The 28000-nt window shown below is 30.6% G+C and overlaps 2 protein-coding genes across 5 annotated transcripts; both read right to left on the bottom strand.

The window, feature by feature from the left end:
• Positions 1 to 27570, bottom strand: LOC132742136 (uncharacterized). 3 transcript variants are annotated; one of them, XM_060730459.1, is made up of 10 exons: positions 27466 to 27570; positions 24617 to 24796; positions 24250 to 24362; positions 23584 to 23713; positions 21955 to 22065; positions 20403 to 20588; positions 19592 to 19711; positions 5536 to 5586; positions 4669 to 4759; positions 1 to 2785 (listed from the first exon to the last, which is right to left on the bottom strand). In XM_060730459.1, the coding sequence occupies exons 1-10, from the start codon at positions 27518 to 27520 to the stop codon at positions 2200 to 2202; spliced, it is 1623 nt and encodes a 540-aa protein (XP_060586442.1). In that variant the 5' UTR covers positions 27521 to 27570; the 3' UTR covers positions 1 to 2199. The 3 variants fall into 3 exon arrangements, with proteins under 3 accessions (XP_060586442.1, XP_060586444.1, XP_060586441.1); XM_060730458.1 differs by lacking the exons at positions 1 to 2785; positions 4669 to 4759; positions 5536 to 5586 and adding exons at positions 14379 to 17383; positions 17724 to 17814; positions 18317 to 18475; XM_060730461.1 differs by lacking the exons at positions 1 to 2785; positions 4669 to 4759; positions 5536 to 5586; ... (1 more) ...; positions 24617 to 24796; positions 27466 to 27570 and adding exons at positions 14334 to 17383; positions 17724 to 17814; positions 18317 to 18475 and having other exon boundaries at positions 21955 to 23099; positions 23584 to 23708.
• On the bottom strand, positions 7957 to 12754 carry LOC132742137 (uncharacterized). 2 transcript variants are annotated; one of them, XM_060730462.1, is made up of 6 exons: positions 12617 to 12754; positions 11386 to 11577; positions 10576 to 10688; positions 10215 to 10344; positions 9373 to 9486; positions 7957 to 8140 (listed from the first exon to the last, which is right to left on the bottom strand). In XM_060730462.1, the coding sequence occupies exons 1-6, from the start codon at positions 12669 to 12671 to the stop codon at positions 8103 to 8105; spliced, it is 642 nt and encodes a 213-aa protein (XP_060586445.1). In that variant the 5' UTR covers positions 12672 to 12754; the 3' UTR covers positions 7957 to 8102. The 2 variants fall into 2 exon arrangements, with proteins under 2 accessions (XP_060586445.1, XP_060586446.1); XM_060730463.1 differs by having other exon boundaries at positions 12612 to 12687.
• Positions 27571 to 28000: the final 430 nt, after the last annotated feature.

The raw sequence follows: 28000 nt of genomic DNA, 5'->3' as shown, positions 1-28000 counted from the left end.
AAAGAAAGGCAAACATTTTTAAAGAAGAAAATGTTTTTAATTAATATATTACATTATACATTTAGATATGGTCATACATTTATTTACACAGTATAATGATAAAATAAGAGTTTAACGCTTACCTTTTTCACCGAAACATACAAGACTGAAGTTTTAACGGAATTCAATACCATATAAAGAATAAAATTTATTCGAATTTTCCAGTAAACAATATTTGTATTTCCATGATAATAAATGTTCAATAAAGTATATATCCCAGAAAAGTTGTTAGATGTCAATTGGCATTTATAAAGATGTTTGTTTGTTGGAAATTAGCGCATTTAAAGCTTGTATTGGAAACAAAAACTTACAAGATAAATGCCGAATGTAGTTCTAAAAGGTATATTGAATGCTGATTTCCAGTCTGATTCAAAGTCAAAAAGGGTTTCTCATTCGATGGTTATCAGTTTTGCATTGAAATTTATTACCCTTCCAGATTTTTTCCGCCTTTTTGATTGGATATTGATCACCCGAAAAAAATTGATATTACCGAGCCAGACGGGTAATATACACATTAAATTTCCCCGATTGGTACCCCACGTTGTAAACAACATGCGCCATGTGATGCGCATACGGTTTGATTTTACGCGATATAAATTCCGATTTATAAGCACTTTTAAACTGTCAAATGATAAATATTTACCAAAATAGAGTAATGATACATATTCTCGTCAGTATAGGAAACAAATATGACCTTGTGAAAACTTGATATTAATTCCGAATAAGTGCGTTCAACAGACTACTCCTGTTGTCTTGTTTACATCCGTTATGTTCGGAAGAAAATACGTCATGTATTTATGTGACGTCATGTCATGTTATGGTGAAGGAGTATCCTAAAGGGAATCTTATTTCGACGTTTCATTTGAAGTAGCAATGATTTATTTTAAAATCATCTTAACTCGGCACGGGAAGGGTAATAAAATTATTATTTTGGTTTTGGAGTGATATATGTGGATATATTACCTGCCTAACGGCTCGGGTGATATAAATCTTGACAGGTAATATATCCACATATATCACTCCAAAACCAAAATAACATATAATATACACGAATTGATTTTGTTACTTTGTTTTTTTTATTACGACATCCTCCGTATTTCCATTGAAAGATTGCTAAGACGTGCATGTATAAACGAAGCACATAAGACATTGTCCATATATTCTCATGACTTATCACCAATATTGAATTTTTTGCCTTTTCAAATTCAAAATGAAGAAAAAAATTAGATACACTGACACATTCGCGAGTTCAAGCGTTTGATTATGTTGCTAACATTTTAAAGATTAAAGAGAACTAAAGAGCACGTACAAATGAAACCGAAAGCAACTTTACAACATTCTTATTTTTGATCTGAAAGCCTATGTTAGTTTGATAAAATATCTAAATTTTTAAACAGAAAATTTATAAAGTTATAGAACTATTTCTTTAGTACATTTTGTAATCTGCTTCATGTGATATTTAACATGTACATATATAATAAGAAAAGAAGAACTGAAATGAGAATACTAATTAACTTACATCTTCAGAATTGCGTGAATACTTATTAGGCTTTTAATAGAATTTATAGAATTGACATGATGCTCATTTTGTCATTGTCAATTTGAGCTTAATTGAGAATATATTTCAGAGGATAAACTGTTAAAATTGTGGTTGACCAACAGCTGAAATCTGACGAAAATATAAAAAGACTGCCCCACTTTTTTATGAATTGAACGTTATAGGTTAATTTCGATGAATATTTGTAGAATTTGTTTTGAGCCATGTGAGTTATTTATCTTTCATGTAAAGTAAATTATAAAATTGAAAGGAGTTTTTGCAAAATGTAAACTTTGTTTGACTGTCGCCTGTACACTCATTTTAGACCATTTTATGCGCATAATGCCACTTTAACTGAAATATACTAACACATTTTGTTTTATATGCTTATGCGACCATGCATGTACAACATAACTAAACAGCATCTGAAAAATCATCGCTTGATAATAAATACTTTCTTTAATACATGTTGCTTTGAAATTGACTTTTTTGGTACGACATCTCAAAGTCATGACATGAGGATAATTGCATCACATAGTGACAGAATTCCGTATTTGTACGAACAGCAACATAAGAATTAAAGGCTGTAATATTCAATAAAGCGGAATAGATGTTTGTTAATGTTATGGATTTATGTGATTGTAGGCGTCCTCTACATTATGGTCTTGTTCATGAACATTTTTAGCATCTCCATAATCATTACCAATATCACTTGGTACCCCATACACATGATCTGTTTTGCCCTTTTTCATACGTGCATCATTTATATGATTGTACGCATCTTCATCCATGTCGCCAATTGTACTTCCTTTTTCAACAAAAACTTCTTTATCATGTTGATCTTTCAGTCTTTTTGCTACCTTTTCCGCCGTATCATATGTATCGCCAAGGTTATCTCCAGGCGCTGTATTTGAACTCAATGTGTTATAAACATTATTCTCATTTTTGTCAGCTTTTGAACCTGTGATGACATTCTCTGTTGTAGAGTTTTCTGCATCTTTTTCAAGAACAAAATAAGTATGTGCATCGTCTCTATTGTCTTCTGAGCTATTAAATGCTGTGTAGTTATTCTGTTGCATAGCATCTTCATCAATCTGATCATAAGGAGGATTAACAGGGATATCGTACGCTATGTTGTTCACTAAGTCTGGGTCTTTTTGTGTTTTATCTGACATGAACATTCGGCAACAGATGACTGGAAACATCGCTCTGAAAAGGTCAACACTTTTTATTATTACTGACTTTTTCGACCGAAGGCCGTCTGATTTCACCTTCACTTCCGCTAAAATTAACAGTAAATAAATGGATATAGGCAGAATTTTCATTGGCCATTTTAATACTAATAGCGTGTTCGATTGATACTTTAGAAGAGCTTCCGTAATAGGTAGAGGTATGCTCGATTGCGCGATGGCAAGAAGTGTTGGCAAAAGTCAGAATAAATATATAATGATATTTTCTAGATGTTTCTAACAGCTTTTCAATAAATGTATGAAATTAAATATGACAGATCGCATTTTTGATACTTTTTGCATTCATCTGGGTTTTTCTTCTAAGCTGTTCTAGTCATTATATTCTCTTCTCGAACCGGACATAAGACGATTGAAACGAACTTTCGACTAATTAACAGTTGCAAAATTTTCCGTGGAATTAGTGTACAGTATCTACTAAATCTGTTTTTATTATAAATTCCTAACCAAGTCAATTTCTATTTTGATTAAAATCAAATAATGTAAGTAATTTTGTTAAAATCTAAGATGAAAATTGATGGGGAAAATCATTACGGGTAAAAATTAACTGAAAAAAAAAACTATTGAGAACGAAAAAAATATTCTGTTTGCGGTTAGCATTGTAAGTAGTAGCTTTTATTTTATGCTTTTCAGTGGATTACTGATTTATCCGTGAAAATTATATTTGATAATTTCACAGTGAAAATTATCAAAATATAATTTCACTTTTTTCAATGACGAAACTACTTTTTTAAGATTTTCCCCATGTGGTACCTCAATTTTATTTTTACCGACAATTCTGACAATGCCAGGCTATTAAAATAAATAGCAAAGCTGAAATAGATAAATAACTTAAATGTCAAAAGTAACACAGAGAGAAAACTTACTTCTATTCTTTCAAATTCCAATCACCAAATTTTGTCTCTAAATTTTTTTTGTTTCGTTTTTACAGTCTGAAAAATACATTCCTTCCCCATGCAAAACGGGCTCTTGATGACATTTGGGCATATTAAAGTATCCTACGAGCAATAACTGCCGTATGCTTTATGAAAAATTGAAAAGCATTGACAGCCATCACTCGTAAAATAAGTTAAAACAACCCAGCGTTCCTTCAGCAAGCTTCCAATTTTTCCATTTTCCTAGCTCCTTTTCTGAATGTTTTCACTTCTGTCAACACTTATTTTTTGTCTGTTACAATCCTCAAATAGGTTTTCTTTCTTTTAAAAAAGTGTATGACTAACAAATCCAAATTATATCCTTCTGAATCTTACACAATTATTTTCCTCCCATGAAATACACAACTTTAAAAAATGGCTGCCGTTTACATTTTAGAAAGCCAGGTCTAATATAAATTCGCAGTAAGTAACAGAAATATGGATGGATGGTTGGAATTTTCTCCTGCAAGAATTGTTTGATTTTATGATTAAACAAGCGATCATTCATATTTTTTTAATAAAATGAATAAATATCACCGTCATTTAACCTTGATTGGCGGACTTATTTTTTAGCTCAAGACTTCTTGTTTTAAATGAGAAATTCCGTCTAAATGGGGCTCTCAATGGGGGAAACAGATTTTAATATTAACGTTAAAATTATGGAAATTTCGTTTTTACTTGTTTTTAAGCATAAAATAAAAAGAAAATTTGTCTGTTTGTTGTGTAAGATGTAATTTTATTTCATCTCGTGAACTTTAAAAACAGTATTCTCACTCGTGGCTACGCCACTCGTGAGAATACTGTTTTTAAAGCTCACTCGATGAAATAAAATTTCATCTTACACACAAACAAACAAATATCCTCTATATCTTTACATACTTTTGACATAATATACAAAAAGGAAAAATAAGAATGAAAATTCAAACTATACCGTCTCTTTAGAAGTAGAACAGCTATTACGGCAATAACGACAATCAGAAAGATTGCAATCGAAATGCCAACTGGGACTCCGATATCAGAAGCTGTAAAAATGAAATCAATCATTATATTCAGACAAGTTTAATACTTTTAAACAGTATTAAGCATATAATTTGTTTAGCACGAAATGAAATCAGTATATATCATACAACGACAGTTCTTAATTAAACTAAATATTTTTAACTGCTTTTGGAAAGGCAAACGTGAATTTTAATGTCTAGATAATTGTTTACAGCATGTAGGATGCTTGTAACTATAAAAAGATGGAATAAAAGTGAAACAAAGTGTTATAAAGTAATGTAAACAAAGCAGTATCTTGACGTACATACAAAATATTAAGTAAATACAACTGTACTACTCGTAATTGCCAAAACGCTAGAGATGAAAAGATGGTAAAAGGCAACTGGATAAAGAACAAATTGTTTTGAAACTATAATGTCCATAGTTTGTATTTTTTTCAAACTTGGACAACCATCTAGGTTGAAACATGAACAAATTGTAAGCTAATATGATGGTTTTCTCATTTGAGAGCAATCCTATTCGTGGGATTTGAAGACATACTTGTGAGAAAAATTGTATAATTATATGAATTGCATTTAACTTAATGTTGAATGTCTATGCCCAAAGAAAATGTTCATAGTCGATTTGCCAACATATTTGAAATTTGTTCTTAGACAGAGAAAGAACATCAATATGTTATCAATATCGATTATATTAACAACCCATACATCTCTTTGGCACGCTTATAGTTGAATTTGTTGGCATAGAATTTGGTGATGAATTTAATTTACTATTGCCTAAGCAGTAAAGGTGTGTTTACCTGACTCCGTTGTACTTCCACTTGTTGGTCCACTTGTGGTTGGTTTTCTTTCTTAAATGTTAAAAAATGAAATGACCAGTGTGCATGTTTTCTTTTTTATTGTCATTCATTTCTGATGCAATAATGAAAATAATTAATTAAAATAACATCAAAATACACATTTAACAATCGTATTGAGTATCTTTAAAGGGTATAAAGCTATATCTACAAAATATGTTCTAATAAAATTTATCCATAATTTATAGTCGATTGAGAGTTGTAGCATAGACATAGAATGTCTCAATTATTGAACACACATGATTATTGAACGTAAACAACATAAAATGTCCAGCAACAAAACATTATTCTGCTATTTTAAGTAGGATTTAGTCCGTTCAGCAATGATTTTTGCTTGTACCATTCGCTTTTAAGACACTTTTCTGCTCATATTTATTTCATACAAGCATTTTTGAATTCTTTTTTTTCTTTAAAAAAAGGGAGAAAGATGTAGCAACATATATTTAGCTTTATACACTTTAAAGGTCATGTAATAAATGATTCCAATAATAAATAAATTATAATTTTTTCCATTTAAGTATTCAGTTGGGAATATCGTAACGGTAAGATAATCTATACATTTGGCACAATCAAATAATTTGGTTCTTTATATATGCAAAGGAGAAATCTTTACTAAGCAACATCATTGTAATATTTCGGCTTCTCCAGTTAACGCGTTTGGTCCTAAGTATTGCAAACCGCCGTATATTGCTAACATATTCATTGCTTATGCTATTATGTTCTGATATTTTAAACATTTCAATTCAGTAAAAATTATTAATAACAAATGAAAAAAAAAAATCATAAATAACTACTTCTCTTAATGACATCGTCTGTTCTGTTAGTTTTTTGTTCAAGTACATAAATAACTTGTAAAAGGTTTACGATTTTACCAGTTTCACAAAGAATCTTTTTCTCTGCAGTGCCACTGTCTTCAAATTTTAGGACTATGTCATCATTTTTCGTTTTGTACAGATAGCCGAACTGTTTCTTCGTCTTTGTAGTCACTACATTTGAATTGCAAGTGAAAATTTCTTTTTTAAATTTTCTAACGATTGCTTCATCATATAGACTACTAGTATTTATAAACCAACAAAATTGGAGATGGCGCTTCCATAGACTATTACCATTTTAATTATTACATAATCATATCTGAAACAATAAACATAAAAACAACAACAACAAAAATACATGCATTTGAGCCATAAGGCAAAATGCTTGAAAATTAACACATATTGGTCTTTATCCCCGACCAGGTATTTCATGATTACTCATTTATACATTGTAAATGAAACATATTATTATATATTGTTATGTCCATGTCGCCTCGGTCAATATGTCATCTGCCGGTGAATATCACATCATATTCAATGGCTCACTAGTCAATAATTGTTTTATTATATGAATAGGCTAAGAATTAAAAAAAATCACGAAAAAGTTCATCCTTATATACATGCATAAATTTTGCCTCGTTGAAGCGCGGGAAAAAAGACGCACGTGTTAGGCGTACAACGACTACGCGAACGCTGCGCATACAAAAGTAATTCAAGTTTATACTCATCAATGCGGTTTAGCCTTTAAGTATAACAGTAAAGTAATGGTATTTCAATCGAGAAATATGCCATAAAGAACAAAACGCAACAATTATTTTTTAATTAACACACGTAATTAACAGTCTACGGTGTATGGTCATTGAATATGAGTCTCAATCTATTTTTAGACTTGGAAAATCCAATTCAGCCAGTTAATATGATACTACACCCAGTGAATATGATTTTATAAAAAGTTCTGTTGACTACAGTTTAGACCAATGAGATTGCAGCTATTTTTAGATCATATAATAACACAAAATGTTGCATACTTTCATGTTTAAATGTTGAATTCTGCGTACACCGGTGCTAGGGACCTGAACGGTTCCTTGCACTTTCCAGTACCGTCCATGACCAGGCTCAATTCAATATTTTTTGGCGTTCTTAAAGGATTGTTTTTCTCTATTTTATTTATGTTTGTTAGTTTCTGAAGTCAGAATTAACATAATCTACTTCTAACTTCTATAATACCAGAAACACATCATAAAATTGGAAAATCCTTAAGTAATTGCAGGTAAGATGTTTTGTTGATCGAATATGTTTACATATTTCAGTGCGTTATTGCTCAAAAGTACTTGCTTCTCACAAAAACATTATTAAACCAGTAATAATTCGGATGCTAATAAGTTATTTATTTTTATAACGCGTTTTAATATTTAATGAGTGACGTTAGAAGTTAACTTTTTCCATTTTAAGTTCCAACTTTGTATACTAGTATGGAAGAATCTTTTTTACTTTAAAACACATTGCTTCATTGACTGTATGACTTGTAGATAACATTTACTTACCGTTAATGCTGTATATGACATCACTTCGAATAACTCCAACCCATGACCTCGAGGATAATGATAACGTTTGATTTTCTATCAGTGCAATAGAAGTTGGATGTCTCAGATTATTTAAACAAATGTTCATAGCATCCCTCCACTTGGCTGATTGTTCTTAACCATTTTCGTCATTTGAGATAACGTTTCCATTTTCTTGTAATCCAAAAGAAATAGAAATGTGCATTATTTAATGCTGGTAAACAACAATTTATGGCAATATGGAAACAAACACCGAAGAATTTCTGTTTAAAAATAAATTGAATTGAAAAAATTATATCATAATTATCTTCAGTATAAGATGTAATGGTTCACTGTACATTTAAGTGCATTACATTAGATAAAAATTATGTGGAGATGATACATCGCTTTGTTCTAAGAAAAGTACAATAACATTTGTTCAAGTCGGTTGGTAAAACACAATTAATATTACTCAAACAGTCAAATACTAATAAAATAGGTAGCAAAATAATCTTCTATTGATTATCAATAATAATAATATTTGTTTGGAACAATTTGCTTTATAATTAAATCGCTTATGTTTCCGATCCTTAAAGATCGTTCAGCACGACATTATTGTTGTGTTTGTGGTATTTTAAGTTTTAACTTTTTGGCATTTTTTAGTTTGGTGGTTCCAATATTCCTACTTGAAAAATGTTGAATCACCCTTATGATATGTTGCCTGCTCTTTTGTTTTTTGACGTTTATCTGTGATATGCAGGCTTCATAACCTATGATTGTCTTTCAAAATTCCATTTTGTTTAGTTCCGCCCATTGTTTTCTTGTTTAGTGCACAGGCTTTCTATTACTTGGGACCATACGCCGCTTTTCATGGAATGGTACGGTAGCGTCTCATAGAAGGCTCCATGATAATAGCCGTATGAATACATCTGAATGTACGGATGTTTCTAAATTCAAGAGTTTACCATTTCATGTTTAAATTTTGAATTTTGTTTAAGCCGGTGCTAGGGGTCGTTGACGGTATTATTCACTCGACAGTACCGTCCATAAACAGGCGCAATCAACCCGATCCTGCAGCATTTTCAATTTTGTCGTTTTGGGCTTTTTGGAGATTCATACTTTTCTATTTTATACTTTCAGTTCGGTGTAATCAATCAAAACCGCACATCACATGTAACGTATAACTCAAATATTGTATTCTGTTTTACTTTTCTTAAATCTTAGCACATTTTTTTCATAATAAACTTCATTGAAATATTTTGACTCATCTGAAGGCATGTAGCTTTAACATATGTTTGGGTGTATTAGGGGCACTAAGACATCATTATATGTGGCCTAAATTTATGTAAAATTTATTTAAAAAGTGTGGCACACGGATGATATGGTTTTTCAGTAGAAATGCGTAAATGAGCAAAAATTGTTTTTACTTGATGCACATAAGACTCTTAAATTATCTCTGCAGTTTGACCATTTCCATTGATCATTTATATCATCGTCCATGTCATATAGAAGGCACTCCCCGTCTCCAATGTAGGGTTGAGCTGAAAATGTTATTGTATACATATGTATATAAAACCACTTTGATAATATTTGAAGCATTGCTGAAAGGGCAATTTGCACACATACGAATTCGGCACACTTGTGAAACAACGCACGAAATATGATAAACAAGATCAACAAGGAAAGGTGGCGTTCAACTCATCATGTATGTATATGTTGGGCCGATGGATAAATAGGAAGCCCCTACCCTAGAACCACAGTATATAAATATTTTGATAATGTTATAATTATTTCTTGAGATCAAAGCGAACTTTTTGGCACACAGTAAAAACTCTGAAAATTTGACCCGTCTATTGGGAAAAGCCTTCTAAGATATGTCACTTTTAGGGCTAATCCACCAAATCGAGTCTGCATTTTTCATATAATTTGTTGTTACTACTACTTTTGAGGGATCACGCCCTTTTCAGATTTTACAATTAACATATTATATCTTAAAACTTATCTACATTGTTAAAAACAAATGTTTGCATACTCGTACTTATTTATCTAACGTGTGTTTATTGGTACTTAATTTTATAGCATTATGAATAACTCTTATCTGAATAATTTGCATTCATTAACTTCCGTTTTCAAACGAATCGCTTTTATATCTTAAGTTTACAATTCAATTATATGATTAACAAACAAGGAAGGAGAAAATATTAGGTGAATATTTCCCTCCCGTTAAAGATATTGTGTCTTACGAAAAGGTGCAATAGCTCACCCTTACCAGCCGATTCAATACTGTAAAGTGACATATATCCACCTCCACCACAGGCAATGTCATTGTGACCCTCACAACCTTTGGTACATTCCCGGGTGTAAATGTCTGATAGTTCAGCATTACCCAAACAGTAGCACTGAAATTAATCGTGTTAATCTGAGAAAATAAGCTTATCTTTTTGAAAATAACAAAACAACCTTGACAATAAAAGATTCATTAATATCAAAAGTGAGGAAAGTGACAATACATTTCATAGGAAATTATAAAAAATGATTAGAGATGAAATGAAGAGGCCAACTATTAAATGTGTACGTTAAGACTTTTTGCATGTTATAGTTATCATTAACAGTGCGTCAGATATTCTTACTTTCTTGTTACTTATGCCTATCAAACCTTTCTTCATGCATGCTGTGTAACACAAGCCTGGAGTGTTGTGCTTAAATTCCGCCTTGAAATTCATATTTTTCGCTTCCATACAACCTGAGATAAAATGTTTAATTGAGTCAGTAAATAATGTATAACTATAAGACTATGTTTACTAGACAACACCGACTCTGATTATGAATATTCATAATTAAACGAAAAACGAAAAATTGGAACTGTTGCAGACTTGGTTTGATTGGGCCGGTTCCTGGAGGGTACAGGAAAGTGCAAATTACCATCAACACTCCTAGCACCGGCTTATGCAGAATTCAACATTTAAACATGAAAATGATGATATTTTGAATTTAGAAACAAACATACCTGACAAATATCAAAATGTTGTACTGTGCATAATTGTTATTATTTTTAAAATTTACACTGAGAAGAAGTGCTAACAATTTGACGGGTACCCGAAATGACAGGGAGAGTAATATATAGCCTCTCATCATTGTAGTTTAAACATATAAACATACAAAATATCACGTGTTGCTGTGAGGTAATATCAAAATTCAATACGGATATGCAATATTTAGCTAAGTGGTAGTAATTGTGAGTCTACAACGATATTTGTAAATATTCATTGCATTTCAAAAAAGAAAAAACATTAAAGTAAAAAAATTTGGAAAGTCAAATAACAAAGATATACATTCTAGGATTAAAATAGGATGATATTAAATGAACGGACATGTTTGATATTGTACTCGGACAAGATGTTAATTCAAATTGAATATGAGCACTTTAATAGGATACTTACCTATGTAATGGAATGCCGTAGCAGCTAAGAAGTATCCTACCCACACATTATCCACATCATCTTTACCCGCCAAATTGTACTTTACTGGGAAGTCATTTGTTTCGCCTTGAAACATGATAGTAGGAGTTTCCATTTTACAATCCTCAATGGCTGAATTCCATGTTGTCTTATTTTCTGTTATGAATGTAGCACCTACGATAATTTATGAACATTTATTACTTATGAATTCCATATACTCTAATAATAATGTCATAACACTAATATTTTTGGTTAAATCAACCCCTTATTTCAGAGAAATGAATGATGTTAAACAAAATTCCACACAATCTTCCTGATTTAAATGTGTAACTATATATGTGTTAAGAAATAATCGTATTCTTCTTCCTTTTGAAATTCTTCACAAATATTGACTTTCATTGTACACAGTGAAATTACAAGTCAGGACAAAAGCTATTAAAAGGTATTACAACTAAACAAAGTTAAATGGTAGCAAAAATCCCAGCCTAATTTTTGAAAAGCTAATGATTTTTTGGTTGGCTCTTTTCAAGAGCATTGATTCTAATACTGTGAGTGTTGAGGCTAATAAACCATTTAAGCCGGTGCCAGGGGACAGACTCAAATTTATCGAGTCTTCATTTTTTAAATTATTTGTTTTGGTACCATTTCTATCAAAGGATCTCAAATTCCATGAATTCCATTTACATTGTTCACCAAGCATAGTCTTAAGCTTTTCTTAGTTTGCAAACTCTTTTTTGTTCTGAATTTATTGAAATTAAAATAAAAATAAAAAAAACAGCGGTATTAAATCCTAACAATTTTCTAGTGTCGCTACATGGTGTTAATAAAATTAATTAAGAAAAGCTGTTGTTCAAAATTAAAAGATATGTACGAGTATAATTATTGTGACTTGCGAGTACAATTAAAGTGATGGCGATATTAAGATTGATTGAGTTTCATTTTGTGGCTAAACTTTCGGAACTGAACAAAATGAAATGGAATTTTGAAAGGGGATCGGAGGTTAAGTTGGATGTAGTTTATCCAGAAAACCGCATGGAAATCTTTATTTCGATAAAATTAACGACTGCTCTTGCAGTTTTGGTGATGATATATTTTTTAATTCAATTAAATGCAAATATTTTTCACTGCTTTTAAAATCAATACGAAATTTTAGCAGAAAAAATATCTAAGTAACCATTATACAAAATATTTAATCATAAAAATCATACTCTACCCGCTGAAAATAATATCGATACAAGAATTAAATATTGTCTGAAACTAAACTCCATTTTGATAATAGTAATTTACGTCTAATTGTATTTTCCTGTTAACGATAATATAACAATATTGTTTCCGGAAGTTATAAGTAACATAACAGGACACGCTTAAATGTTTCATGTATAATATTAAGTGTGTAAACATACTCTTAGTGAAACTGTAAACATGAACGGACAGTGCAAAATAAACACAAACATGTTTATGAACATTGATATCAATTCATAATCGAAAGGGGAAGAATCATTTAATTGTTATATTCATATCATATTTTCATACACTGTAATTGCACATTGTCCAGTGCTTCAAATTAATTATTCGTTATCTTTTGACCTACATGCTAAGAGGGTGAGCTTAGTTTTCCTATCAGTGGAAGATGTTGAATTTAGTTCTGTTGAATAAAATATTATCATCAACTTACAGGTTATATATAAAAGGTTACTTTTAAAATGAAAATTAAACATTTATCAGCTAAAGTCTCGAACGCTAGACACAATGCCCAAAAGTATGAACTTACTATATTATTCCCCGACTACACCAACGCGGCAAAAAACAAGTTTAGTCTGTTAGTATTAATATTGGCACTGCTTTTCCTTATTCTCTTAGTCAATTTAATTGTTCATACAAACACATTTTGTTTTTTTTGTTTTTAAATCGAAGTGCAGTTCAGTAAAACAGTAAATTGTAACTCTCCTTCGATTCGGACATGTATATTTCAATCAAGCTGTTTTATCACTGATAAATTTGATGGCATGTTTGTTTAGGAAATATATATAAATTTTGATTACATTTTTTGTACAATTATGCACGGTTCTAGTTCAAATGATCAGTAATACTTTAACGAAGGTCGGTATGCCTGAATGATTCAATAGAAAGCATTTGAACCATAATCCATGCATTCTTATACTACAACGCATCAAACTTAATTCTTACATGCTTAAAGAAAAAGACTTGATCAACATTGAGCGGATGATTAATTTTTATGACGGCATTTGTTTATTGACGTAACATGTAACTTCATAAAATATGTAAGTTTTCCTTTTGTATGCCCTTTATATGTCGTGACCCGACAGTCCTACCTGTTTAATGAAGGGAATACCTTAAAGCGTGTTAGAAATTACGGTATATTATGTAATAAAATAAAGAGAGATATTCAACGGTAAAAATACTGGAAGGGCTGAAAGTTTAAGTGCTTCGAAAAGTAAATAAAATGTTTAAATCGTAGACTTGGATTTACAGGTAATGAAAATAGCTTCATTCCGTTCACCTTCTTCACTCGTCCTTCCTACATGCCCGAACTGTCTTAGATATTGTCTTTAAACTTAAATATGAAAAGGTGGTACCTAGAAAATGTGCATTGACAACTGACTGTATGTGGCGATCAGATTCACAATGTTTCGCAATGTTTCGCAATAACAGCGGATTTTGATTATGACACTACGGGTTTGTGTTACCCTGCATGCAACATGACAAATTTCATTAGTGTCATTAAGTCGAATGTGAGACATTTTATATCGTGGATTTTGAACGTTTAGGAATTAACAAGGCACACAATCTTAATTGTCACGAATGACAACGTAAGTTAAATGAATGAGTGTATTTGATGTAAAATAAATCAAGTTTGTATAACTGAAATACATTTGGTTCTTTTTACAATAGATCTCATACATTTTTGTAGAGGATAAAAAGTAGGTCCAGATTGTAAAAAAAATCTGCTTCAGTGCAAATGTTTACATCGTCGTCAAAGTCCTAAAGCATCTTGAAAGAAACACAAACCGTGGGAAATCATGGGTTGCTGTCATTTCAAGTCATGCTATTTACAGTAGCGGTAGGTATTTAAAAGTTGATATCAAAAGAGACATAATTATGCTAAAAAATCTTCAGGAATTTTATAACACACGCCGATAAAGAAGATAAAATACACAATAAACTAGTTTTTTACTGAGGTTCTCACGGAAACTTAAAATTATGAGAAATATCACAGTAATGTTTGACATTGTTGCAAACGACGATGTATTGCATAAAATTTTTCACGTCAACAAAAATCTGAACATATAAAGTGCCAAAAATGTGACAATATATAAAAATGTCTGTATTTCTAATTAATTTAAGCAGTGTCAAGCTATCATAATGCAAGACAGCTTCGGTCTTCTTGATAACAATAGCAACTTCACAGAAACTGATGCTACCATTTCGTCCCCTCCAATGGCAGTATGTGAAAACTGATATCTAAATTGAGACCTAAATATTATCAGTGAATAAATTATTAGCTTGTGCATGCTTGTAAATGAGGTTTTGAGGCCAAGCATTTTCTTATCAGTCAGTGTAATAAAGGCATGATGTGTCGGTACATATTTGGTTATCTATCTTATGCATAACATTAAAATGAATTCAGATAAATTTCACATATCAATAGAGAACCTAGACTGAGAAATCCATAAAACAGCATTTTGTTCAATGTCAGTAATTACATTTTTTACACTACACATTTTTTTATTTCCATGCTCTTCCACTTCCAGTTCGATTAAAGTGTAAACAGCAGCAAGAAAGTAAGCAGACTAATCGTTATGACTTTGAGGATTTTGACAAAGATCTTGATTTCAAAAATGGTAAGCGATTTGTTTTGCTCTCAATATAGGACAAAAAATTATGAACAATTGTTGGCACAGTATGAAACAGTGACACTTCTTTACCCTTTTTAAAATTAAGAATGCTGTAATCTGTTTTTCAATACGCAGCTGTTTCTTTCACAGCATGGAACTGAAGTTCAAAGTTATGAATTGATAGGTACATGCCACCCATAGCTCATGTATTGATGTTTTCAAAGGTGTTTCAATTTTCGATTTTGTGTATGATCTTGTTTTCCAGGAATTTATGCAATACTATTCATATGCATATACCAGATAGTGGATTATGCATGTTACCGACAGGACCCATTTCTCATTTATTTTTGAATTTTGCATGCACATTAGTTACGCTTGTGTAAATTATATGGACTTAGATGTTTTTGTTTAAGACAGTTATAATTTCTTGATTTATGAATGCATGTACTGAATGGACAGTGGTCATAGGGACATCTCTTGTTAGCATATCCACAATGAGTTTAAACCAGGTTTGATACATCTATAATATATATATCTCCTTGTTCCTGTTGTGTGTCTAATAGAAATAAAATACATTGAGCCTTTTAAAAAAAACAAATATTCAACAAGGAAAGGCGACATTTAAAGAACGCAGCCCGAGACACAATCAAGTAATATCAACAGGACACCCAGAAGACTATACTGGATAAATGTGTCGTTGTTTATTACGGAACATATAACACAGATTCTAGTGATTAAGATAAAGAAGCAGTTGTAACGCGCATGCGTCAGTTGTTGTTATTTCTTAATTAAGAAATGTAAATTAACTTATACATAAATATATTGTCCATAAGTCATACTTTGAAAGTTCTGTTTTCAAAAATTTGGATAAAATGCCGTCTTAACTAAAACATCTCTTTAATTAAGCATTAAATTGGAAGCACGGACAATGTCTCAGAATACACTGGATCTGTCTCTATTGCCTGTGACATGTTTTAAAGCCATTTCTACCAAAATCAGGCGATTGTGACTGGTCCCACATTAAAATTACACGTTAAAAGTTAAAAGAAACTGTCTCAGTTATACAAAGTAATCAATACATGTAATATTGCATGCTTTCTAAAGTAATTTTCAGGGATAAATATAATAAACTTCATAGGCCAAATTCCATCAAAGTCACACGATCAAAATAAGTGTGTGTACAGGCATATAAAATAAAAAAAATGAAAGTCTACTCATAGTCTGTTCTATAAAGATTTAGCTTAAAATGCATCTGAAAACTTTTAGCCTATTATTAAAATATTTTGCTGCCATAACTGTTGTTTTATTCTTTGATTCAGCAGAATTTGTATCTTAGATACATTTTATTAGGATAACTGCATATAGCAAGGCAAAAATTGACAGTATATCAAATTGTATGAACAGCAACATACGAAATAAAAAGGAAAGAAAAAAAACCACTAAAAACACGAAAAACATAATCACGAAAGAACACCCAAAACGGCAAAATTGAAAATGTTGCTTTGAAGTCCATCAGATTCAATCAAGCGAAATAAAAATTTGGTTAATGTTCTGGATTAATGTGATTGTATGTGTCTTCTACATTTTGGCCTTGTTCACGAACATGTTTAGCATCTCCATAATCACTATCAATATCACCTGGTACCCCATACACATTATCTGTTTTGCCCTTTTTTATAAGTTCAGCATTTATATGATTGTACGCATCTTCATCCATGTCACCACTTGTACTACACTTTTCAACATTTTGATCTTTCATTCTTTTAGCTGCCTTTTCAGCCGTATCATAGGTATCGCCAATGTCAGGTCCAGGCTCTAAATTTGAACGCAATGTGTTATAAACATTATTCTCATTTTGGTAAGCTTTGGAACCTGTTATGCCACTGTCTGTTTTAGGTTCTTCTGCATCTTTTTCAAGAACAAAATAAGTATGTGCATCGTCTCGATTGTCTTCTGAGCTATTAAATGCTGTGTCATTATTCTGTTGCAGAGCATCTTCATCAATCTGATCATAAGGAGAATTAACAGGCATTTCGTACGCTATGTTGTTCACTAACCCTAGTGTGCGCTTTTCTGTTTTATCTGACGTAAACTTCCAGCAACAGGTAACCGGTAACATTGCTCTGAAAAGCAAAGTGTGTGTAAATGAATTTTGTTACGAGGTTTGAGTGCAGTCATATACACTTTCTACATATGTCTGTCCAATTGTACATTGGAAATTGTAAAGTTAGATTTTAATTTTGTTGCATTTAAACAGAGCTAAGAACATATAAATCATATTGTATGGTTTTGCGAAAAATGTATCCAATTGCATGTTATCTTTTACAACAATGACATTTTGATTGAAATATACTGTAATAAACTTTCATGATTAAGCGCATTGTATACAAAGAATAAAAATAGTCAACATATTTTTGTCCACATATACAAAAGTAAAAACAAATGAAGAGAGTCAAGCCATACCTTTTCTTTAAAAGTAGGACAGCTATTACTGCAATAACGACAATAAGAAAGACTGCAATCGAAATTCCAACTGGGACTCCGACATCAGAAGCTGTTAAACAATGAACAATGGCATAAACTTCAGACAAGCAGTTTTACTAATAAACAAAATTCTGTTAATCAATTCGTTAAGCAGGACATGCAGACTATTAATGTCAATTAGTCTTTGATTAAACCATTTGTATTATCTTTCAAACATAAGTACAAATATTATCAAACCATATTGTAAGATAATGATTTAACCCATATTTGTATGTTTTCAGGTGCTAAGTCAGGTTTTAATCGGTTTGCTAGTCTTCAAGAATCATCATATAGTAATAACATTGGAATATAAAATACAATCAGTGAACAAATGTACATGAATTGATTAATCCACATAGTCAAATGACCATTTATCATTATCGTTGTTGTTGTTTCCATTTCTCTACGACTGCATACTATAAGTGCATAAATGAACAAAGTTTCAGTTGTCAATTTTTAACATAAGTTTGAAACATTTCAGGTAGAATAATATATAATGTATAACAAATTTAGATTATGAAAACAAATCATACATTTTCTAGACTTGCTAATTGTTGAGTCTTTAGGTGTAGAACTCGTTGTTGAGCTTAAGTTTGTATTGCCTGAACTTTTCGTTGTCACTATACTTGCATCTTTGCTATGATTCATTGTTGTCCTATCACTTGTTGAACCACTAGGGGTTGTTTTTATAGCTGTATTCAAATCAATCAATGAAATAAAGGTGTGTATTATTGCCTGTGTAATACCCACTTATGAATATTTACATTTGTTAATAGAAGTACAATTCTAACAATCTCGACATGTCTTTTGTTTCCAGCGGTCAGATCATCTCTATATTGAAAACATATAACTAAACAATTAAAATGTTAACACAAATTAAATATCTTTACTACACTCTGCCTGATTTAAATTGGAATCATTTTATTGTTGTGAATATTGTTAACATGAGGCAAAACGAAAGATCATGCTTACGAAGACTGTGAAACAAAAATAGACCCATTTCGGCGGTTTTTATACAAAACAATTTAGCCTTTGATTAAAGATATAAAACTGAATTACTTGTAAATACATTACCGTAACTAAGAGATTTTTTCAGAAACACATGACCAAAATTGAGATGACGTTCATTTGAATTTCTTTTCAGTTATTCAAAAATATATTTAATATACATACATATATAAACACTAATATCAGACTAAATCAATATATTAATTCCTGTAATCTTTAGTGAAGATTTTAATAAAGTATTCTAATCAAGGTTTTTTAATGATATCCAAATTACTCTAGCTACATTTACAGACCTGTTATCCGTACAATATACATTATATTATTATACACAAGCTCGCTTCCCAATTTCCAAACGATATGTCGCTATATAGATATACCATGCTCATCCTTGTGTAAAATATTTTGATTACAAAACATTATTGTAATCTATGAAATTCTTGCTTGATATATCTTATTTAAATAAAATAGAGAATAACGTTTGTATTGGCTGCCGCCTTCCGTAACACAGGTCAAGTAAAGTTCTTATTTTCTAAAAAAACTGCCAGTATTTTTATGTCACTATAAATATATATTGTGAAGTTAACACCTTTAGTGTGTAAAGTTTCAAAAATAACATAAATTATCCACTTTAAGTGTATGAGTCAAAACATGTTTACTTTATATTTAAAAAAGCCTGTGCAGCAATTATCAGCATCTTCTTTTACCAAGTTTGAGCATATCTAATATGATAAGAATCCATTAAAATCAATTTATTGAATGTTTTTATGACTTGATTACATTTATAATGTTTAATGATTTACCAGTTTCACAAAGTATATGTTTCTGCTCAGTGTCATCGTCTCTTTCAAATTTCAGAACTGCACCCTCACGTTTCTTTTTAAGGTATCCTAACTGTTTTGATCTGTGTGTTATTGGTGCATCTGATAAAAGAGTCATTTGAATACCTCTTATTGTGTTTTACATCATAAAGGCATATATTGACATACAATTCGTTATTCTATAATGATCCAATCTTTATATTTTTATGATATTTTTCAAAGCAATATGTGAATTGTCAAGACAACGAAGGAATAAATCTCAAGCATTTCAAGATGACACGATTAGATGCGATAGTGAATTTCTTTTTCTGCGACCGTAGGAGGCTTGATCAAATATCAAAGGGCGGATATCACACTTATTAAAACTGATTATAAGACAGCAGGAATGCTTTTCTTCATAAAATGCTGCTTACATTTTCAATATTAGATGCAAATTTCTACATCAATCTTGATACAAAAATATTAAAATATTATATGAATATTTATATAGATTATAATAGACTGAAAATAGTGAATTTGTATCCAAAAGGTTATTGAAGTTTTTTATGGATGTATGTAGTTTCTTAATGGTTCTTCTACCATAGTCCTACAGAGTATATATTGCGTTCGTTACAGTAACACTTGTTGGTATGTAATTACGCAACATGTTCCTGTGTTATGAACGACTTTAAACTAAGTCTTTGTAAACATTTTAGATTCTAGCTTATGACTTAAGATAATGATGCACAGTGTGTGCGATTTCACCGATGTTATACAACTATCTTAGAACTGAAAGTGAACAAAATAATTTTACCTTCAATACTGTAGATCACCTCGCTTTTAATAACTCCGGCCCATGATGACGTTGACAAATTATATTTTTTCAGCTGCTCAATAGATGGTGGTAACATACTACGTTCGAAACATATGTTCATAGATTCCCTCCAGCCCTTTTCTTGAATTTCATCTTCATCGTTAAGTGCGTTTTGAACATTGTCATCTAACATAAAATAAAATAAATATATAATTAAGACGTCAAAGATGTTACATACATATACATATACAGGTGAAACACAAGTCATTTTGTAACAAGGCGAATATTGCGTACATCTGCATGCGTTTTGTTATTATATATTGACCAAATTTAAATATTACTTGATCTCATTAGCACCGTAATCATTGCAGAAATAGTATAACGAAAAACAAAATGTTCGTTTAAAGTTCTCTAATCTCATTTGACTAATCGACTTTTTAGAAGATCACACTAACTGAATGATTCTATTTCCTTTATAACTAATGAAAATATGCAAACCATTTGAAATTAAAACAAGTCAAACGATTACTCAAAATTTATCTGTGCATGCATAATCAAATCAAGCCTGCAAGATTGTCTATTTACCGTTTGTTTTCTACGTTTTATGGCGTTTTTGTTTATTCCATTAATGTAAGGGATGTGACAAATGTTACATTTACCATCGTTTCTTATTATGTTTATCAGACTGACACAAAAAAATCCAAGCCGGCAGTTTACATTTTTTATTGTTGCTTTCGATTGGTCACCCATATACAGATTTCTAATCAGGTACTGGCATATGATAAAAAGAAGTCAAAATTGACTTTCATTTTTACTATCCCTAGCTATAGAGAGTCAATACATATCTGAAAATCTATAAACTACACCAATGAATGAAAAATCATGTTTATTTTATTATATTTTTAAACAACGTGGCAAAGTCTATTGAAAACAGAATTGCATGCCTAATTTAGGCCGGAGACATTTAAAATAGTACAAAGCAGATAAGTCATTTGAACAACATACATATACAGTTATAGCTTTATCATTACTTTATCTTTATAAAGGGCATAATGAACGAAATAAAATAAAATTGTTGTGTTTACATCTAATCATTAGCATATTGTTAGAAGGATCTCTTGAAAACACTTTAAAACGTTAATATGATGTGACTTATTTCTATTTATAGCAATGAATTGTCATTTGCTTGTAAGTAGTACAAAGAATTTATAAGTTTCGTAAGGCTTTTTTCTGGTCCTTCGAGATAATTGATTCAAATATGCTAAGTGTTGAAATTGATTACCAACAGAGCCGGCGCTAAGTGATGAAAGGGATGTTTTACTTTTCATTATCCCTTATGTACAAACTCAATTATACCGAGTCTGCAATTTTTATATAATTATGCATTTTTTTTAAAGTTCAGTAAAAATTAACAAAATCAAAGTGTCTACCAATATAAATAAGGGATATCAGTTTGATGGAAGTTTTCTTGGTTGTTAGTTAATTGTATACCGCTGCTTAATTTTTCTCCTAATGCTTAAATAACCTTTCAATGGTCAATCGTTATACTTACTTAGTGCACATATAACTACTTGAGGATCCGTGCAGTCTGACCATGTGAAATCCGGTCCTTCATTTTTTGTATGATATAGAAGGCATTCCCCATCTCCGCTGTATAATGTAGCTGATATTATGAAAATTATAATGATTTTTTGAAGAATCGTGTTTATCAAAGTATTTTTCATTACAAATTACATTATGGACATACGGTAATAGGACATAATTATTCGCACCATACAGATGTCTACTCTTAGAATGTAAGCTATAGATAGCCTATAGTATATTTATGTAAACCGGGCCAAAGTTCCATCAGTCTTTGGGGACGTAATATACAACTCAATAATTTGTCTGCATTGTTAACATATCTATTTCATGGGTGTTTTTAAAAATGGCCCCAAGACGAAAGAATTAAGTAGGGATGTACGAGAATTGATGATAAATAGTAATAAGGAGAATTAAAATCAGTCAGAATTATAAAGATTACTGGGTAGTCCTATATCAACAATTAAAAGTGTTATAAAGAAATATCAACAGTATGGAAGTGCTGAAAATCGTATTGGGAGTGGTAGGAAAATATTCTTCACGGAACGTGACAGATAAAAAACTTTTTCGGATTGTAAAATGCAACAGGTAAATGACTTTGAGATATGTTACGGATATGATGAATACATGTATGGATCGAACTTTTTGTGATAAAACTATTGAAAGAAAAATTCACGAGTTGGTGTATAAAAGAAGGGCTGTTCAGAAGAGGATGGTTATTGGCGGGGTAGTCAAACAGATGTAAAATGGTGTAATGAAAGGAAACCTTTGACTGTGGAAGAACGCTGAAGTTAGTGGATATTTAGTGATGAAAGTCAAGTAGTCATCGGGAAAATACCAATTTTTGTATTTTGAAGAGAGACGACAAAAATTTATGCCTCACTTAGTTTGTCCCGCTCAGATATGGGGATATATATGCCTTGGGGGTATCAGAACTTTGACATATAAATGCATAGACATATTAAGATATGTTAGACAATAATTTATGGTCGCTTTTTGCAAGGCATTTTGGAAATAATGACTTTTTGTTCCAGGATGAAAATGACCCCGTTCATAAAGCTGGTTTAGTAAAGAGAATATATTATATTACTACAACATCATGGCTAGTATACACTCCTGAAAACATAAAAGAAACTTTTGATTACAAATCAAACAACGATTGAAACCTAGCTTAAATTACATAAAGTGATTCTTATGAATTATAATCCTATAAAAACTGTCTACACTTTATTGCTTAAGATTCTGTAACTGACCGCCATTTTGAAAGTGGCGAATAATTACGTCCTTTCACAGTACACTGAAATAATATAATTCATTACAGAACGACTACTTTTGACTATAGAAAGCATGATAAAGGTAATTTGAGGACACTAAGATTGAAAGAAAAAATCGAAGAGTACTTGAATTTTATTTTAAAGCATTCGTTTTACACATTATTGTAAATAAAAGCAAGAAAAAAAATCGGTCTACTCTGAAACCAATTTCCTATTTTTTCCATTCTGTTCAATCTTTTATTGACACTAATTTAACGTTGAATCAAATCAATAAATGCTTTTCATAATTATTTTGTTGTCACTAATATAGTAAATACAAAATTCACCTGCTGAGTCGATACTGTAAAGTGACATATAGTCACCTGCACCACAAGCAATGTCATCGTGATCCTTACACCCCTTGTTACAATTTTTCTTGCAAACATCTAACTGGTCAGTATCATTCAAACAGTAACACTGAAAGTATACATGATGAACTTTAAAATAAATTGATTAAACATAACCATTTCATACAAAATCAAAACAACAAAAGGTAAAACAAGTAAAACGTTATACATTTACAGTACAGTCATCAAGTACTAAAGAGCATTGAAATAGAAAATCTAGTTTTGCTTATCAGACTAGTGCTTCTTTAAGCTTTACACATGTTTGCATGAGGTTGTAAGATAGGTCACGACATTTCGGCTCAGTTAATAGAATAATTGCGTGCTTAGGATGACGTGTTTGCTGTTTGGAAAGGATCCGGCCCTCGGTTCCTGCCGAATAATAAGTTTCGTTATATCAAAGACGAAAAAGAGTGAAAATAAGAAGACACAACCAGCACCACAAACAACAACAAATTAATAATAATAATAATAATAATAATAATAATAATAATAATAATAATAATAATAATAATAATAATAATGATAACCAAAGCATAACAAACATTAAATATTAAAATTTAATTTTAATTAATACTATTTCATATTTATTTATTTCTTGTTTATTACTTCCTTCTCACTAATGCCTATGAAGCCTTTCTTCAAGCAAGCTGAATAACATAAGCCTGGAGTGTTATGGTCAAATTTTGCTGTTACACTCATACCTTCCACACTCAAACAACCTGTAATATATACAATGTCTCTAACCCCATTCAATATAATTTACTTTTGATTGTAAATTTGAATTGATGATGAAAATTAATAAAATCCAATGAATGTTAGAAATTTCCTTATTTTCTTATTTATATGATGATCAAGTAAAATTATTTTAGATTATCTAATATTTTATTTTAAACAACAATAGTGTTTGACTTTATATGAGAAAAAGAGGACATGTCTACCATTCAAAATTTGATGAATTGGATATTTTACTGACCAATATAATGGAAATATGCAGCCGCTAGATAATATCCAACCCACACATCGTTGTCCAATAAAGGATAATCAACTGGTAATTCCTCGTCTCTTCCTTGGAATTTGATTTTAGGCATTTCAATTGTGCAATTGTTTATTGCTTTATTCCATGTTGTCTTATATTCAGTAACAAATGTTGCACCTACGACAATTTATGAATATTATTTTCTTAAATTTTTTATAGTGAGTATTTAATTTTTCAAAACATGTATATAACATAATAAATTACAAATATGACATAATAGTTTCCTAAGTTATCTCCAATTGTACCATAATAAGTTCCAAATTTACCTCAACTAGTCCAAATATATTTCAATGATTTCCAAATATAGCATAATAATTTCCAAATTTACATAAACACGTTCCAAATACACCTTAAATAATAATGATTTCAGTACAAGTCCATATATAGCATGATTACTTTACTTAACTGGTGCCGGTCGTCAAAACAGCGTTTTGGTTCCAGAAAATGATGAATGAAAAATTAACATTCGTTCAATTATATAGTATATATTATATAGTTCCTTTTTAATTACGTCCATTTTGATTATCAAATTGTTGGGTTAATATTATAAATATCTGGAAAAAAGTGATCATTCGAAAGCAGTAAAAACAGCAAAATTACATGAAAATTGCAGACTTGGTTTGATTGAGTCCGTACATGAGGGGTAATGGAAAAGTGCAGCATTCCTCACGCCCCTAGCACCGACTTGAGCGCTACTCAATTCTCAACATTTAAAGTACTAGACTAAATGATCCAGAAGGACCAAAAAAATATAACAACACTGACGTGAAGTACGGGGCAACTTTTACGGCTGACACACAGCACTTGACACCTGCTGTTGTGATGTATACATAACTGGTAGAAATAAATCCATGGAAGCATTCAAAACAGCAAAATTTCATGAAATTGCAGATTGAGAGGTTCTCAATTCTCCACAGTTCATAAGTCATTTTAATTGGTTTTGTAATAAATATAAAAATTTGGACTCTTTTATATTATTTTTCCTAATGAGATATTTAAAAAAGTTCACAACGACTAAAAAAAGAGAATAGCAATCATAGCATACAATTTTTCATTGCTTTTATCTATTGTTCGGAACATTTTTCTTGAATATGTGATAGTGTAAACCTTACTTCGGCTATAGCGTTAAAAGTAAATGTACAAAATGAACAAAGTATTATCAAAATAAATAAAGGAAGACAGAAACAGCTGTTAAATGTTTAAAAATCAACTTTATATCAAAACATTTATGTTCTCCGATTGTAAACTTTATTGTCTCGAGTGTTTTTATATGTACTCGTATTTATTAGCCTGGTAATGTTTATCCGCAATTATGTTATGACGTTTTTATATCATGTTAAGAAATGGAGGTCTTTTTAAAAAATATTATAGCAGTGCAAGTATTTTATAAATGGTATCACAAACAGAACTCAAATGCATAACGAGAAAGGTTTAAATTAAACATTTGAATACAGTGTAGAATTCAAGTATCAAAAGATACTTAAAATAATGTTACACTCTAAAATAAATATAACCTTTTCTATTGTTAAGCAAGAACGGAATAATTGTGCGTGATATTTATAGGATTGTACAAAATATTGAAAAGATTCTTCTGACATTTATCTTGACATACATGGATTTTTTCCAGAGATAATTATACAATTTAATGTAGGTCTATACCATTAACTTTTGTGCACAATTTAAGAGTATTCAAAGGTCAAGTAAATCCCACATAATAGCTCCTTTAATTTGATCTTTAATTGCATCCGCGTTCGAGCATGATCTTTAAATAACACTAATTGTATCTTATTTGAAGACATTGATTTGCAGTGTTATAGTCATGATGGTCTTCTTTTACCACATTTCATGAATAGTACCATTCTACAAGGGCTCTGCTGCGGTTGAAAAGCCTAAAACATTTAAAGTTTTACTTGACTGGGAGGTTTGATTGTTATGACGCGGTAGCACCGATTGTGATTTGTTCTATCAAACTGTATGTGAGCAAAATATTAATTATTTTTAGTCATTACTATATACCTCTTTGTATTTTAATTAAATCCAATTGAAAGGTTATGTTATTACGTAAGCAATTCCATTCTAGTTAATACTCGTGAACAATGCGGATTTTCCTTAATGTAATGCTATAATGATACAGGGTATCACAATGCAAATATTCATTTACAACTTATTTTACAGTCGGAACACATCGGCTATTATTCATATTAACCTCGCACTAATTATGGATTGAAAATAGTTCTACCAATTGGTTTTAAATAAACAAAAACAGGGAGTGTAATCTCTGGTAATGTATAACGAACATATATATATTCGACATTTAAAGGAAAATAAAGTCTGTATAGGAAAAAAAGTCCAATGGTGTACAATTTAAACAAATCCGAATAAATGTTTACAGGTAGCTATTTAATATTTTCGATTTTCACAACCATAACAATAAGTTTATGAATAATGTACTGTTTACTTTTATGTCTATTATTTTACTTATTACTTATTTACTTATTTTTGTGGACCTTTACTCGCTATATTGGAATACACTTAATCAACAACTACCCGTATTGAATTACTATTTGTTTACATGTTTGCTTTTCATAGAGTAGGTTAGACAGAAATATCATATCCGTTTTGTGTATTCTCATCCGAAGTTCGACGGAAAGGACCGAGAAGCTACGATTGCTTATTTCACTTTCTTTAGGTAATATAATTTCTAAATTTTAAAAGAAAAAATTATCAATCCTTAACTTTTCAAAAAATATATTTTGAAATTACAAAAGATAAAAATTATACTCTACCTGCAGGAATTAAAATCCAAAGAAGAATAAAATATACTCCTATCCTATACGCCATTTTTATAATATCCGTTAATGTCAGTCTAATACTTCCTGTTTACTAGTACAATTAAGTGACTAACGTCTCCGGAAGTTATAAATAACAGGATACGCTTTTACTGTTACATGTATAACATAATGTTTAAACAATGTTAAACTGTTAAATGATTTATTATAGGGCAGTTATGATAAATTTGGCCATAATTTATAGGTTTAAAAATGCGAATGAAATTTATTTATAAAACAAATCGAGACTTTTTATTAGCAAACAATTCTAGACAAAAACGTCAAAATATCTTTGAATTTTTAAAAAGTAATGTTTTCCCATAGCTGCTCTGAGGAATGTGTAACTATGGAGCATAATTTGGGTATTTATTAGCTGTTTATCTTTCAACTTCTATTTATCTAATTTATATTCGTATTCATTAAATGCTTATCTATAATTATATAAATTTGAATTAATTTAAACAAGTTTAATTGCTACTTTTTAATTGACAGT

The sequence above is a fragment of the Ruditapes philippinarum genome, unplaced genomic scaffold (genome assembly GCF_026571515.1).
Source record: "Ruditapes philippinarum isolate M1 unplaced genomic scaffold, ASM2657151v2 ctg1188_1_1_1_1, whole genome shotgun sequence".
Taxonomy (NCBI): domain Eukaryota; kingdom Metazoa; phylum Mollusca; class Bivalvia; order Venerida; family Veneridae; genus Ruditapes; species Ruditapes philippinarum.
This window is presented reverse-complemented; position numbering and strand designations above follow the sequence as displayed.